The 14,338-nt window shown below is 39.6% G+C and overlaps 1 protein-coding gene across 1 annotated transcript in view; it reads right to left on the bottom strand.

Annotated features, from left to right (window-relative positions):
• The window catches only part of MYOM2 (myomesin 2), a 96,858-nt gene that overhangs the window by 76,205 nt on the left and 6,315 nt on the right, over nucleotides 1-14,338 (bottom strand). Inside the window, exons 2-6 of the mRNA XM_089531083.1 lie at nucleotides 10,710-10,843; nucleotides 7,279-7,407; nucleotides 2,617-2,758; nucleotides 2,273-2,430; nucleotides 766-858 (exon numbers count right to left, since the gene is read on the bottom strand). Of these exons, the coding sequence (XP_089387209.1) occupies nucleotides 766-858; nucleotides 2,273-2,430; nucleotides 2,617-2,758; nucleotides 7,279-7,407; nucleotides 10,710-10,816 (629 nt within the window). The 5' untranslated portion in view covers nucleotides 10,817-10,843. The remainder of the gene's footprint in view (nucleotides 1-765; nucleotides 859-2,272; nucleotides 2,431-2,616; nucleotides 2,759-7,278; nucleotides 7,408-10,709; nucleotides 10,844-14,338) is intronic.

Raw genomic sequence — 14,338 nt, 5'->3', positions numbered from 1 at the left:
TGTGGATGGGGATGTATACTGATCGTTTCCAATCTGTTTGCCATCATTTTGTTTTCCATATCTGTCGACATATATTAGTTAGGAGTATAGTTGACTCTGCCAGTGTAGATTGCAGCAGTTTGATTGGGCTATAATCTGTTCCTAGTGATTTGTATTTTGCCATTTCCCTTATTGCAGCTTCCACCTCACTTTTTAGAATTTTGGGTTCATCCTCATATGGCTCTTCATTTGACATGTCATTGATTTTATCATCTATTTTATATAACTCTTCTGTGTATTGCATCCATCTTTTCATTCCTTCCTATTCCTGCTGGCCAGCAGATGCCCTGGACCTCTGACATCAGCATCCTGATTGACTGGCTGGATACTTCCAGGACCAGCCCTAACAGGTAGAGTGAGACCAACTAGCTAAGTTATTCAATGTTAAGGGGTCACCATAAGTTGACAGACAAAGCTTCCTTTTCATGCAGGCTAAACATGTGGTCAGTGAGATGGGGCATTGTTACTAGACATAGCCATAGTAGGATTGGATGCACACAGTCATCTCACATTCTTTACATTATGAAAAAGGTCCTTTGAACCCTGATATGTCTGTTGCTGGATAGTACATAAAATTTATAGAGGTTATTTGCATATTCACATAATGATTTGGTCTGCAGTCTCACACCCACTAACCAAGGAGTAACACCCCCCATTGAATTCAGTGGGAATTATTTCTGAAAAGGCAGATACAAGATTGTGCCTGTAGTGTTTCTCCAAAATTACCTGTTTATTTCCAACACATGCACTCCATATTTGCTTTCAATCCTGTACTTTCCAGGCTCGCTTGCAGGAGTAATCAGTTCTTCATTTTTGTACCTGGCAAATGAATGGAAAACAAACTGAAACAGTAAAAATGGAAAAACTGGTGTGGTTTGGACACAAAGGGGGAACAACACAAGTTGTCAACATCTATAGATGAATAAAGAAGTGATGCTATAGGAACAATGCAGATTTCTTAGCAAAGGTCTGTCTAAAATTATATATATACATTTGGCCAAACACCAGAGCTCTCTCACTGGAAAGGCTAGATATCTCACAAAACTACAAATCTCAAAATTCCATAGCATTGAGTCATGGCAGTTAAAGTACTGTCAAACTGCTTTATTTCTGCAATGTGGAAAAATTTTTCATTGAAGCACTGGCTTTTGCCCACTAAGAAAACTTTTACCAAAATCAGTCACCAGAGTTCTTAACAGTGACAGGAAAGGGAGGAGCTTGTGTGTGGCTCAATGGCAGGGTACATTCTTTCCATGAAGCAAATCTCAGATCCATTGTCCAGCAATTCTAATTCTCTCTGAAATCTGGGGCCCTTTCAAACTACACAGTCATAGTGCTATAACAGCCAGGAAAACATCCAATGGAATCCTGGGGTTTGTAGTTTGGAGAGACAGCAAAGCTCTCTAGCTGAGAATTCTAATTACTCCTCCCTAAACTGCAAATCCCAGCATTCCATAGGAATGGAAGCATAGCACTGTATTTGTGTAATGTGAAAGGCTTCCTAAGTTAGCTGTCAGTATAGATAATGTTAAGCAATGTAGAAAATACATGGGAAAGCTACTGTTTTGGACTACAACTCATATAATCCCACAGCCAGTAGGACCAGCAACAAAACTGTCTGGAAGATTCTGGAAGTTGTAGAACAAACAAGGAACATTTCCAAGCTTTGATATACTAGGTTAGGCAGAGCAATAGTTTGACTTGGTATACAGTACCTCCCTATGCCCCATGACACATAGGAAGTGATCAATAACACACACATGGGAGTTTTCAGGAAACCAGCAGTGATTGAACAAACAAGTTCTAGTTGACTTTCCAGTATTTGATTCATATTTTCAACTAGGAATATGAATCATTGAACTTCATGCTGCTCTGTTTAAATCAGTGCAGGTTCTACCACTGATTTGTAGACTAAAGTAAAACATTCAAACAGAGGCTGTTAAGAAGTACATGTAGCACATCTTTCCCTTGCTCTCTGCTAAGCAATCAGCACAACGTGAAACAGATTCTGAGTTCTGAAATATCCTGTGTATGTCCGCACTGCAGTACAAAGCCTGAAACTTTTCTCCCTTTAGCAGCAATGTCAACAGAACCCATCCAGCGTGTCTTTGAGGATTATAAAGAGGTTTTAACATAGTCATTATGTATGTGACACTTAATAGCTGGGCTGAGGCAACCAAATGAAAGCAGATTAGCACCATTTTGAGATTCCTGGAGAGGGTGAAAGCCTTACCATTGTACAACAGGAGTGGGAAATCCTTGGACGGTGAAGAAAAGCTTGACGGACATTCTTTCCCAAACAGTATGAGACCGGAGCCGTACCAGAATTTCAGGGGCTCGGCTAATGCTCTCTTCAACAGAATACCTTTCCAGTGCCATTTTCTCTTGTACCTGGAAGCACAAGCAGAAACACAAACAGAGGGTGAGGGAAGAAAGAATCAAAATAAGCAGAAATGATATGGAACAAATCTGTCCTGATGTGAACAGCAAGGGAGGAGAATAAGAAATTCTTAATGGCCTATTCAGCAAACCCACAAGCTAAGGAAGGATTAAAAGAAGAAGACACTCTCACAGTACCATCCTCTGTATGGTGACTTTATCCAGTTGTTCTCTAGCAAGGAGCTTGGCTGTGCGAAGCTCCTCTTCCAAAGAGGCCAAGCTCTTGACATACCGGATTCTCCTCTGTTCACTCCAGTGCTGGGACCTTTGCTCCTGACTCCTGCGTGAACAGAAGAAAACATCAGAAAGGGTTAATCCAGCATTAAAGCTGTGATGTTGATACTGAAAAGTTATGGCAGGCCAATCAAGGCTGTGAAGTCACATTAGCTGCATTAAGGAGATGGCGGTTCTGTGTTCTGAATATTCTACATACACATGCTATACACATACATACATGCAGAGAAAAGGCAGATTGGAACTTTGGCAACATGTAATCAGAGTGAGCCTGGCAAAGACAATGGGAGCTTAGCCAAGGAAAGGTGGGGGCTAGTCCCAGGAACAAGTATAAATAGGAAGAGAGGAGCGTCAGTTAGTTAGATAGGGACCAGATAGGGACAGAGCTTTGAGTTAGAGTCTGAGGTTTATTAGACCCTGAGGGGTTTTAACAGCCAAGGTGGCTGAGGTATATTGCTAAGAGGGGCAGTTGGATAGGGCTTTTGAGTATCCAGGTTAAGGACTGGGAGAGTCCTTGGTAAATGGTGTCCAGAAAAATCCTGAGGGATTACAGCCAGGTAAAGGCTTTGGTAATATTTGAGTGGCAATTGGAACTAAGAGAGTTCAAGTGTGAGAGTTTAATTAGGGTGGCTAAGGAAGTCACAGATTTCCAGAAAGGATATAAAGTTATAAGGAAACAATTACAAAGACAAGATAAAGGAACTGTCAAATTGTGCAACAAATGAAGTATTTAAACACCGTATCCAATATGAACACCATCCACTGAAAGAGATACTGTATTCAGCCTGACTTGTAAATAAATCTATTATTTTATTTCAACAAGCAGCTGTCCGGGGTGATTTCAAGAATATATTAAAAACTCTACCAACATTGAGAAAAATCTTTTAGGTTTGGGACACATTAGATAGTGGGTGTGTGGCTGTCAAATAATAGTTGGTGCCAATCTGGGAGGAAATTTGGAACCCAAAGGGCTGAAAAAAAGAGAGAGTTATAGTGCAGGAGACACTAGAGAGAGTCGCAAATTTGAACGTCTCACCATGACAAATTGGTGGCAGAGAAAAAAGAAAAGGTTGTAAGGGATTTGGGCAGTGTCACGTTGTCACCTTGACAATACACACACTCTATAATGGAGCAAGAAACTTGAGGAACAGATACATGCATGTCTCTCTCTTTCTAAATGCCTTTGCTATAAATGGCTTACCAAATTAGACATTCACCCAGATTTCTGCAGCCAGTTGCCTTCAAGAGATCCTAGGCAGGCTGGCTTACAATGCTGGAAATGCAGTCGGACACAAATGGAAGGTCCCTGGTTGGGATTTTAACACACCTTAATGCCAAGGTATTCAAGGGGTGTACATCTGCATCCCCTGTTGTGCTCACAGGAACTCCCGGGGGTACCCAGTAAGCACATGGGTAAGTGAGTACTTGAACATGCTTCTCTCCAGCTAGAATCAGACACTCTACTATCAATATATTAACTTGCTATCTGATCTTTGGTGGTCATTCTCCCCATGACACTGACAATCCAGCAGTAACAATCTTGTTCAGTGTTAGCAGGGAGAACGCAAAGATCCCTTCTGTGTACCTTCAAAAGATCCTGAGCAGACTGGCTTACACAGTACAGCTTACTGTGAGGTAGCTGTGACTCTGTAGTGGGCATTCTTGGTTATCAGTTTGTGGGGAAACAGAGCTATACCTACATACTAAACAGCCTTTAAACCATCCTCAAGAGATGGTTGATCTCAAACCTGAACAAGTGAAAACATGTAGGTAAAAACTGAAGATTTTTAAAATAGCTTGTAAGCAGTTGGTAGGAAAAAATACAGATGACATTCAAAGGTTAGATGGGTGTGTCTCTTATTTCTTTTGTGTATTCCATTGGAAGCGCCTCAGTTTCTGCTTCCTTTAAAAAGTACAACTGTCAGCACAACCACAAATTACACACTTTACTGTTTTGAAGTGCTTTTATCTTTTTTTTTTACAAAACTGCATTTTATTCTTTTAATGAGTGATGTGTTTTAATACTGTAATAGTTTAGTACTATAAATTTGTAAGCTACTTTGAGTCCCAACTTTGGAGAGTGATGTGTTTTAATTCTGTAATAGTTTAATTCTATTTTAAAGCTCACTTTTGTGTGTTTTTAATTGTTTTGTTCCTTTAAATTGTGAGCCACTTGGGGAGGGGGATAACAAGAACAACAACAATACATTACATCAGTTTAATGCTTCAGCTGGCTCCCAGCCTGTGTATGTAGTCTGTATACTTATACAGTGAATTCAGATAATGTACTGAATGGTGGCCACTATTCCATTTTCCCAAACATGTCTTTGGGTGCCCTACACTGTTTGCTTGTGAAAGCATTTCCAAGAGATACTGCCATTGGAGGATGTCTATCAAAAAGGATCCTCAGACTCTACATTCTAGCATTCAGATATGTGCTGAGTGGTGCTTTCAGGTATAAAAGTGAAAGCCTGAGACCTCCATCTTGCCTGCAAAACTGTTTTTGGTCACACTGCTTGACTTAGACCAGGACTAGGGATATTAATCAACCCAGTTCTCATCATCTCTGGCTAGCCTAGTTGGAGCCAAGTACAAAGGGATTCATCAACATTGAGAGGGATGAAGTTTCTCTGTCCCAGTACAGATCAACTTGTAAAAGGAGGAAAGGGAGAATTGCTGATGCAGTAGTTAACAATGCCACTAAAATAAAATTAAACATTAACATGTAGAGAAGTCCCCAGACTTGGGGCAAAGGAATGCTTTTATTGGCTTAAAGGAAATTAGCTCACAGAAACACTCATAGCAATACTTGCAGTGTCAAAAAAGCCCAGTTGCCTGGCTCACACTAGCAAAAAACCCTGCCATTCTCAACAGGGGATTATGTGCAAATACTGTGCCACCTGAATCCAAATTTTTGTTCAATGCATGGATATACACCTACTTCATATAGGGCAACATCCAATGAGAAGTTTCTCCATGCAAATATAACTAAAAGGAGTATTTCAATGGGATTTACATATAAAATCTTTCCAAAATTCACATTTGTTGGTGTCTTACTATGCTATCCTTGGCAATGCTCAAAATCTCCCACTTGAGTTATACATCACACTTTATGTCAGGATCTCTGATGTACAGATACCATTTCTGTAGAAAAAGACCTACAAAGACCTTCTCTGTAGGGAAAGACATTGGACTGCCTCTGTATCATAATTAAGAAGAATTTTTCAAAATTAAAATGAGAAAGATGAAATGGAGGAGAATGCCCAGTGACTCAAGTAAAATACATCTGTTTTCAGCAGGAAGGTGGAATGACCAGACTAGTACCCAGATTCTAAAGTGACAAGCTTGCACAAATAGTCAGGAATGGCTTTAAACCCCAGCGGCTCATATATTAGGCATTGAAAATACCATTTCAGATTTCTCAAATGCCAAGACTTAGTTCAGATCTCAGGGAAAATAGTACGGCATATTCAAAGTATTTCTGAATTATACTAGGGAGAGTGGCATCCAGCAACCTCAATCATGGGCCCGAATCTGAAAGAATCATGTGGTCTACTGAAGAGACAGGACACAGAACCCCAATAATTTCTCCTTCTTTATTTTTGACTTTCTATGGTTTGGTATCACTGATCAGATCCTAATAGACACTGATGTATTGCTGTGGTATGGCTGACAGAAATAGAGATAACTTAGTGTTCTAATGTGATATTGGTAAGCCCAGATCACAGAGACACTTCTATCCTCTTTCCATTGGAATTACTTAATAAAAAGCCTCAACTACGCCAGTCTGCTTATGAGTGAGAAATGTATAAGTGTTACAGAAGAAGCATGACAGCAAATCACCTGAGAGCTTTTGGCATTCTGGGTTTATCTCCTTACAACAGACTAAATCTTCAAGTTTGGATGAATTATTAAAACAAAGATCAGTGTTCATCTGCCATGCAAAGTCAATGCTACCAACAGGTAATTTGAGGTACCTGAACTTGGCTAAAGGGAAGAGATGATGGCATCACCATAACTGACTTTCATAACATACTGTGTCCATATCTCTGATGTATTTTGTCGTACAGTACGTCAGTGGGCACGCAGCCACTCACACAAAACAGGAACACAGTTGTCAGCATATTTATTATAGGAGTGCATCTCTCAGTTGAAACTGAGATGTCACCTTAAACCCCCTGAATGAAAAATAGGATATGAGGAAGATAACTATATTATGAGTAAATAGCTCCAACATATAGTTTCAGAATTTATCAAGGGCGTAGCACATTTTCATGAAAATACACATGCACACTCAGAACAGACTGGCATTTAACTCAGGGGCAAAACACACAGGCAGAAAAAAGTAGCTTCCGGTCACTTTGGAGTCATGCCAATTACACAACGCATGCCTCCAAAGTGGCCAGAAGCCATGCTGAAGCTGCACTCTGGTCCTTTAGACCAGAGAAAAAAGGAGCCAGCATAATCCAGAGTACATTCTCTTTCCCCAGCACTACTTCTTCAACCCCATCTTCACTCCACTTAAAGGCACCATACTGTATGTAGGACAGCTGAAGAAAGCTTTACCTTGCCTGGAGTTCCTGTGACTCTGATGCCTCTTCGGACAAAGCATGCTGTCTCCTGGCACAAAGTACACATGTTGTTTTTCCCAAGTCAGAAGATGTCTGGTAGGAAGCAGCCTGTCTAGAAGCAGCCCTTCAAATGCAAAGCAGAAAGAACAGCAATGCAGTGCAAGATCTTTATACAACTTTCTGCACAAAGGAAATCTATCTTTTGGATTATTTGCGTACATCAAAGGGTGGTGTACTTTAGACAGACCCTGAAGGCAAACTGAGGAATTTCAGGCACTTTACAGACCGCCCAAAAAGGGCAGTCTGCCGGCGCTGCTGGTTGCAGCTTCTTTTTGCGCTGCGGAAATGGCACCGCAAATCGCCAATGGTGCACTCACAATGTCATTTCCACCGCATGATGTGCGGACACTAGGCGTCCGTGACGTCAAGATGGCGGTGCCCATGTAGAACGGGCACCGCCATTTTGTACGCGCTCAGCAAGTACTAGGGTTAGGGGCGTCTGGTAAGGACACCCCTTTCTTACCCTGGTACATGCCGAGCACATACTAGCCGCCCGTCTGTAACAAAAGGAAAGAATTAATGTGAACTTTCCCAGGGTACATCGGCACTATAGAAATAATGTTTTTTGACACCATTTTAAGTGCAGTACCTCCATCCTATGGAATCCTGGGGTTTGTAGTTTTACAAGGTCTTCAGCCTTCTCTACCAAGGAGTTCTGGTGCCTCACAAATCTACAAATCACAGGATTTTGCAGGATGTAGCCATGGCAATTAAAGTGGTGTCAAACTCCATTATTTCTACAGTATAGATGCACCTCTGATTGTAGGTGGAAAAGCCTTCCTTAGATGCAACAGACCTCTGAAATTAACCTTTAATGAAACCCTTCATCATTTTCAACCTTGTTCTGACTGAAACATCCTATCTCTGTAGATTACACAATTGCAGGCAGTAGGTAGGGGTTTAAACAGTGCAAAGCTTGTTACAAATAAAATATGCCCAGCTCATAGAAAATCAGGTTGACTCCAGCTGTCTTCTCTGGGGCTGCTTAACTACTTGTTAAAGGCAGGTTTTGGAAATGCTTCAGACACTGTCAGACAGCTATGCAACTAATGAAGGTGTTCCCAGAGTTTGAGAACATTATGTCTGGGGGCAACAACTTCTCAGATTCCCCAACCAACCTAGCCAGTGGCCTTGTCGCTGGGAGATTCTGGAAGCAGCAGTCCAAAAAGGTAGTTTTCCAAGGTCCAGATGTTTCTACTGTGATTCTGGTGCCATACAGACCAGTGCACTTGGTGCCTATTGAGGCAAGTCTCAAGGCATAGGAGCCAAGCTGGAAGACCTGGTTGTCTTTCCAGTGTAGAATCTCATCCATCCTGCCTGCCTTCTTCCTGATTTCTAGTTTTCACAGTGCAAGATGTATTTTTGTATGAGTTCCCTCTGGCAGTCACACTGCATGCCTCAGATATAAATTAACTGAACTAGACTCTTATTGCAGATGCAAAGATGAACATAGTAAGGAGGAAATTCACATGAACATTTATTAGTATTCTTCAGTGATATGAAAACTAGGTTTTGACACCAAACTCAGTGACATATATTTTATTTTTAAAGGGCTCTGACAGATTAAAAAACACATATTTTATGGTTGATAAAATGCAACATGAGTTTCATTGCCTAGAAAAACATCTATTTTGCTGCTCAAACTTATTAAAAAGCTGACTCTTGCTGAATCCCTATGAAGACTTGACGATATTCCAAAGTTTATATTTGAATATGAGATAAGTTGCATTTGGAATGTCCACTTCCCACTCATTATAACCAACTTAGAAATATGTTTAAGCAAAATGTTTAAGATCTGTGTACATGTTGGACAGCTGTATGGGGAAAGGGAAAGAATCTGGTTGTGTAGGATCAAACAGTTTTCTAGAAAATGAAAACTGGCAGAGAAGTAATGATGCTATTCTGACAGCAGAATCATGCACATATTTGGTAGTCATATAGCCCACTGTACTCAGACAGATTATTTTTCAGCAAATGTGTAAAAGGATTGTAGGATGCAAGTCCAACCCTATGTGCCTGTTTTAGTTTCATTAATTGATAACTGTAGTTTATTTGTCTGTGACAATTTAAGCAATAACCTATGTTTGTGGATGGTTGCCCATGTCTGTCCCAGGAGCATCACTAGGAGAGGTGCATACTGTGCCCAGTGACACCCAAAGTTTAAGTGACACCACTGGTCCCCAAACATCTGTCTTTGTGCAGAAGTGGGCTGTGGCATTTGTCTGTGTCTCATTAAAACAATGAAGAGATGGCATAAGTGGGGTGAAGCTCAGTGGGAAGAGAAAGGAGAGGCCCCAACTTTTTTAATAAATAAATAAATAAATGTTATTTTTAAAAAAATTAATTAAATTATTTTTCAATTTTTTTGAAAAACATCATATCTTACCAAATTTTCATTTTAACCACATGAAACTATGGGCATGTAAACATACGTACATAAGTTACTGCACTGGGTGACACTAACCCTAGTGATGCCACTGCTCGGTCATACTTGCTAAAAGGGATACTTTTGACAGAAGAGAATGGAAACTGATACTGTTTGGGGACCCTTCAGTAATCATTCTAACACTGCACCCACAGGCAATGCATACAAAATGTTTCTTATTTGTTTATTGGATTACAACTGTCAACTCCCCTCCCACAGCCAAACAGCTTGCTGGGGGATTCTGGGAGCCATCCTCCATAATATTCTGAGCTTTGGTCCCCTCCATCATAGTATCTGATCCTTTTCAGCATGTGCCTGTACAAGAGCACCCCCATGTGACATTCATGTTTTGCTTGTTAGCAACCTTATGATCACATTTTAAGTCAGGAAGACTGGACACATATATACCTTAAAGAACCTCTGCACCATGTTATGCAGCAAAAATCAAATACTGACACATGAGCACATGAGCACTGGAATCCTTCAAATCAGATCTATAGATTGTTGCATGGCTGCATATGTTAATCATAGGACTAAACCATAGCACAGGATATGCATAGTTTGTTAGCTCCTCAAGAAAAATCTAGCTTATTGGCCATGTACTGCAGCTTGCCAATGTCTGTCTCTGCAATACAGTTGGCCCTCTGTATCCATGGATTGAGCAACCACAGATTCAACTGTTCACAGATCTTCTTGTTTTGTGCCTTCAAGTCATTTCCAACTTATGGCAACCCTAAGATGAATCTATCATGGGATATTTTAATTCCAAAAGCAAACCTTGATTTTGACATTTTATAAGAGACCCCATTTTACTCCACCATTGTATATGGTGTTTTGCATATCCAAGTGAATTAACAGGTTTCATTTGATTTGGCTTTGTTGGTCAAAAGTTGGACCAGGCTGTGCCATTTTCCTATGGGAATGCAAACTAGGGAACTTACCTCCTTGCTGAATATTCCTGAAGCAAATATCTTGTCTGAATGTTGTGATAGGACTGGTCAAAATGCTTGTGTCTCCTTTGATAGAATGGCACTCTCTTAGATGACATGCTGGAACCCGCTACTTCTCACTGTTCCTGTAAATTAAATAGTGAAAATAATATTTAACCAGGACTTCCATTTCATTCTACTGTTTTTCTTAACACCCTGCTTCTGAAATGGACTGTGCCACCAATATAAGTATTTTTGGCTTTGTCATCTGCTCAGTCAGATAAAGTAGTGGAAATTAGTATCAGACAAACCTGGGTTACTTAGGAATATTCATTAGGAGACATATATTCTAATCACACATATATTTCACCTGTTCTACAATGTGCATTGTATAATTTTGAAGCCTTTTGACATGGCCCTGAACATCTCATCATACACACACACACACACACACACACTCAACATTTACTATCTTCAATGAGCTGATATAAAATTTGCTCTGTAGTAAGTGATTTGTGATTACAGCCTGATGTTATAGTCTGTAGAACTGTCTACCTAACAACTGCAGTTGTCAGGGGTTTACTTTTAAAACATACATGGGCAACACCCTATGTTTTACTAAAAAGAAAAGAAGTGAAACCTAGTTGTCCATTCCATGGTTTTAGTATAACATTATTGCAACTTCAGTTAAAGTGGATCAGAGCAACTGAACATTAAACATGTCATTAAGACAGAACTTATCCATGCATCAATTCAATACAAAATAGGGCTTGTCATGTAGCAAACAGTAAAGTCTGGTGTACCTTTCTGACTAACAAATTTATTATGCCATCAGCTTTCAAGGCCTACAGTCCACTTCATCCAGTGCATGAAGTATTGTCTGAGAATCCGTGTGGAGTATACAACACATGGGTGGGGGAAAGATTCTAAAAAGTGAGGTTAAAGGGGTTGTTGAATATGATGAACTATGTGTAGATTTACTGGTGGCTAGTCTTTCTTCTGTGTAAAGGCTTCTGGCCTCAGACCCTTTAGAGTACAGTCTTTGTAAAAAACAACAAAAAAAACACTTAACAGAGCACAAAACATACAGCAACCTTCAAATGTCAATACATGGTTCAGAAGGACAAGCGTTTATAAAGAGAGTGGCACTCTCAGTCACTGAGAATGTAAACTGCAGTTCTGAAACTTGACCATATTTCTACCCTAGCAGAGTCACTGCTTGATTAGTACATTATAAGTTTGCTCTGCACACATGTCAGAAAGATATAGAGCCTCATGGGTCTCTGAGACAAATAAATGAACACCTCTTGAGGTGAAAGTATTCATTACAAGCAATTCCCCATCCAAGAGGACCATGTGACACATAACTTGTGTGTGGTTAAATGACAAGTGTCAACATCCTCTCTCACAGAGTACATTGCATAACTGTACATTTACTTAGCTATATAACAGAGCCACTAGGAAACCCTGTTAGTGAATGACAAAGGTATCCCAATGCACAATGGAACCAATGCACATTGGTCCCATTGTGCATCATTCCCAATGTACATCAGTCACTTTGTGGACTCCTCTACATAGTAATGTAACAACAGTCCTTTACTGGGTACAGAAGTTACAGAATTGCCAAATTCCAATTCCTGATGTTATCTGTGTGTTCCCTATGAAACCATGCCAATTCAAACATTCACTCCTCTAAAGATCATTCCAAGGCTATTTCATTTCTTTCACAAGCTAGTTTTGAATCACAAAGGTGAGTTTTGGGTTTTGGGTTATGCTGTCATTCAGATATCCTTAACATGGAAATTTAACAGCATTAGCTGGGCTGAGGGTAATGATTTTTTCATATTATGTTTGACTGGTAGCATCCATATAAATTAAAATAAAATCAGGCAGAATCAAGACTGATAGGAAGCAATTGGCAGAGCTGGCCCAAGACATTTTGCAGCCTGAAGCAGAGGAGCCAATTGTCTTTATAGAATCTGTTTCATGCCACATCATAGAATCATAGAGAAGGAATGGGTCTTAAAGTTCCTCAGGTTCAATCCCCTCCTCAGTGCAGGGTCTACCTTTTGGTGCTCAAAGGTATAACAACTCACAGATAAAATACTCTCCTTTTTAATATATATATTAAAACTTACATTGAAAAACATATTTACAGAATTCTAAATGATTTTGGGTCAAACAAAAATACTAACATAAAATATTGACATGGTATATCATCAAAGTACACACTTATGAAATTTAAACTTCCCGTAGATTTTCATTAGATGGAAACAATAAACGTTTGACCACTGAACCTCTAGGTCATTTAATTTATACTAGCTACTTTCCAGAAAAAAAGAGAAAAAGTTAATAAAGGGCCTGAACAGACAGGCCAAAATAAAGCTACTTCAGGTCACTTTGGAGGTATGCTGTTTAAATGATGCATGTGTCCTAAGAGGCCAGAAGCTGCGCCAAAGCCATGCTCCTGTCCTAAGGGCTGGAGCACGGCTTTAGCACAGCTTCTGGACTCTTAAAATATGCATGTCATTTAAACAGCATACCTCCAAAGTGACCCAAAACAGCTTTATTTTCACCTGTCTGTTCAGGCCCAAAGTTAACTATTTATAAAATGAGTATGTGATTTCTTGTTGATTTCTTTGTGTTACATATTTTACATCTCTATACATTCTTTAATTCTTTAATTCAGTGATCATTTATTTCAAATGAACTAAAAGAAGAGCTAAAGATAACCAGAAAAAAATAACCTTGACATTAAGTAACATTAATACATTCACTCTTCCTCTAAGAATAGTATTATCTATCTTATCTATATTGCTTTAGACACTTCCACTTTGGCTTCTTTTATATCCTTCATAATTTTTCAAAAAAGGACAATTCTTTTTCTATTTTATTTGTTGAGCTGTTATTAATTTAAAATGTCATAATATCTAATTCTCTCATGTCCATTATCTGCCTGAAATTTTAAGTGGGTCTTAAAGTTCTTATTGTAGGCTGCATTACATTAAGCAATTTTGCATGGACAACTTTCCCCATTGAAGGTAGTCAGTTTACAGCTGTGGTTCAAGCCATTTTTAGGTCTCAAAGAATCCTGGGCCAGCTTCTTTCATTAGGCCAGCCAGCTTCCACAGCTGCTTTTGAGTCTTGTTCTCACTAAAAATTGAAGTGCAGAGAGGAAATCTAATAGGTATCGCATCTCTTTATGAGGGAAAGGCTGCCAACTACATTCACTGGACAGCTACAGGAGCTGTTGCAAGGTCATTCCTATGTCTTCCCTAGGGAAAGATAGGAGGCCTATTGCTTTCTATAATTTGACTGTAGGGCACAAATTGACTGGAGAGAAAGTGCATGGAATTTCTCAGACCTCTGACTCTATGAGTATTAAGTGCCTAATCAAATCCATCTAGATCCTCAAGATATTTCACATTTATCTATTTTCTAATTAGTTTGAGCACAAGTTAGTTACCACAATGGTTCTCAAACAGTGAGCAGACCCCCAGGTTTGCTCAAGGAGCTGCAGTACTTGGAGGCACAGATCTCCCCTTTTCCCAGACTTTTTTATGTGTAAGATTTACACATGCCTTGACTTAAATATTGAATTTACTTAAATAAAACTGGTCTAATTTGAATATTATTTCCTT

The sequence above is a fragment of the Sceloporus occidentalis genome, unplaced genomic scaffold (genome assembly GCF_023333645.1).
Source record: "Sceloporus occidentalis isolate IW3139 unplaced genomic scaffold, rSceOcc1.0.p SCAF_6, whole genome shotgun sequence".
In the NCBI taxonomy this organism is placed as follows: domain Eukaryota; kingdom Metazoa; phylum Chordata; class Lepidosauria; order Squamata; family Phrynosomatidae; genus Sceloporus; species Sceloporus occidentalis.
Note: the sequence above shows the minus strand (reverse complement) of the source record. Positions and strands in the feature narration are given on the sequence as shown.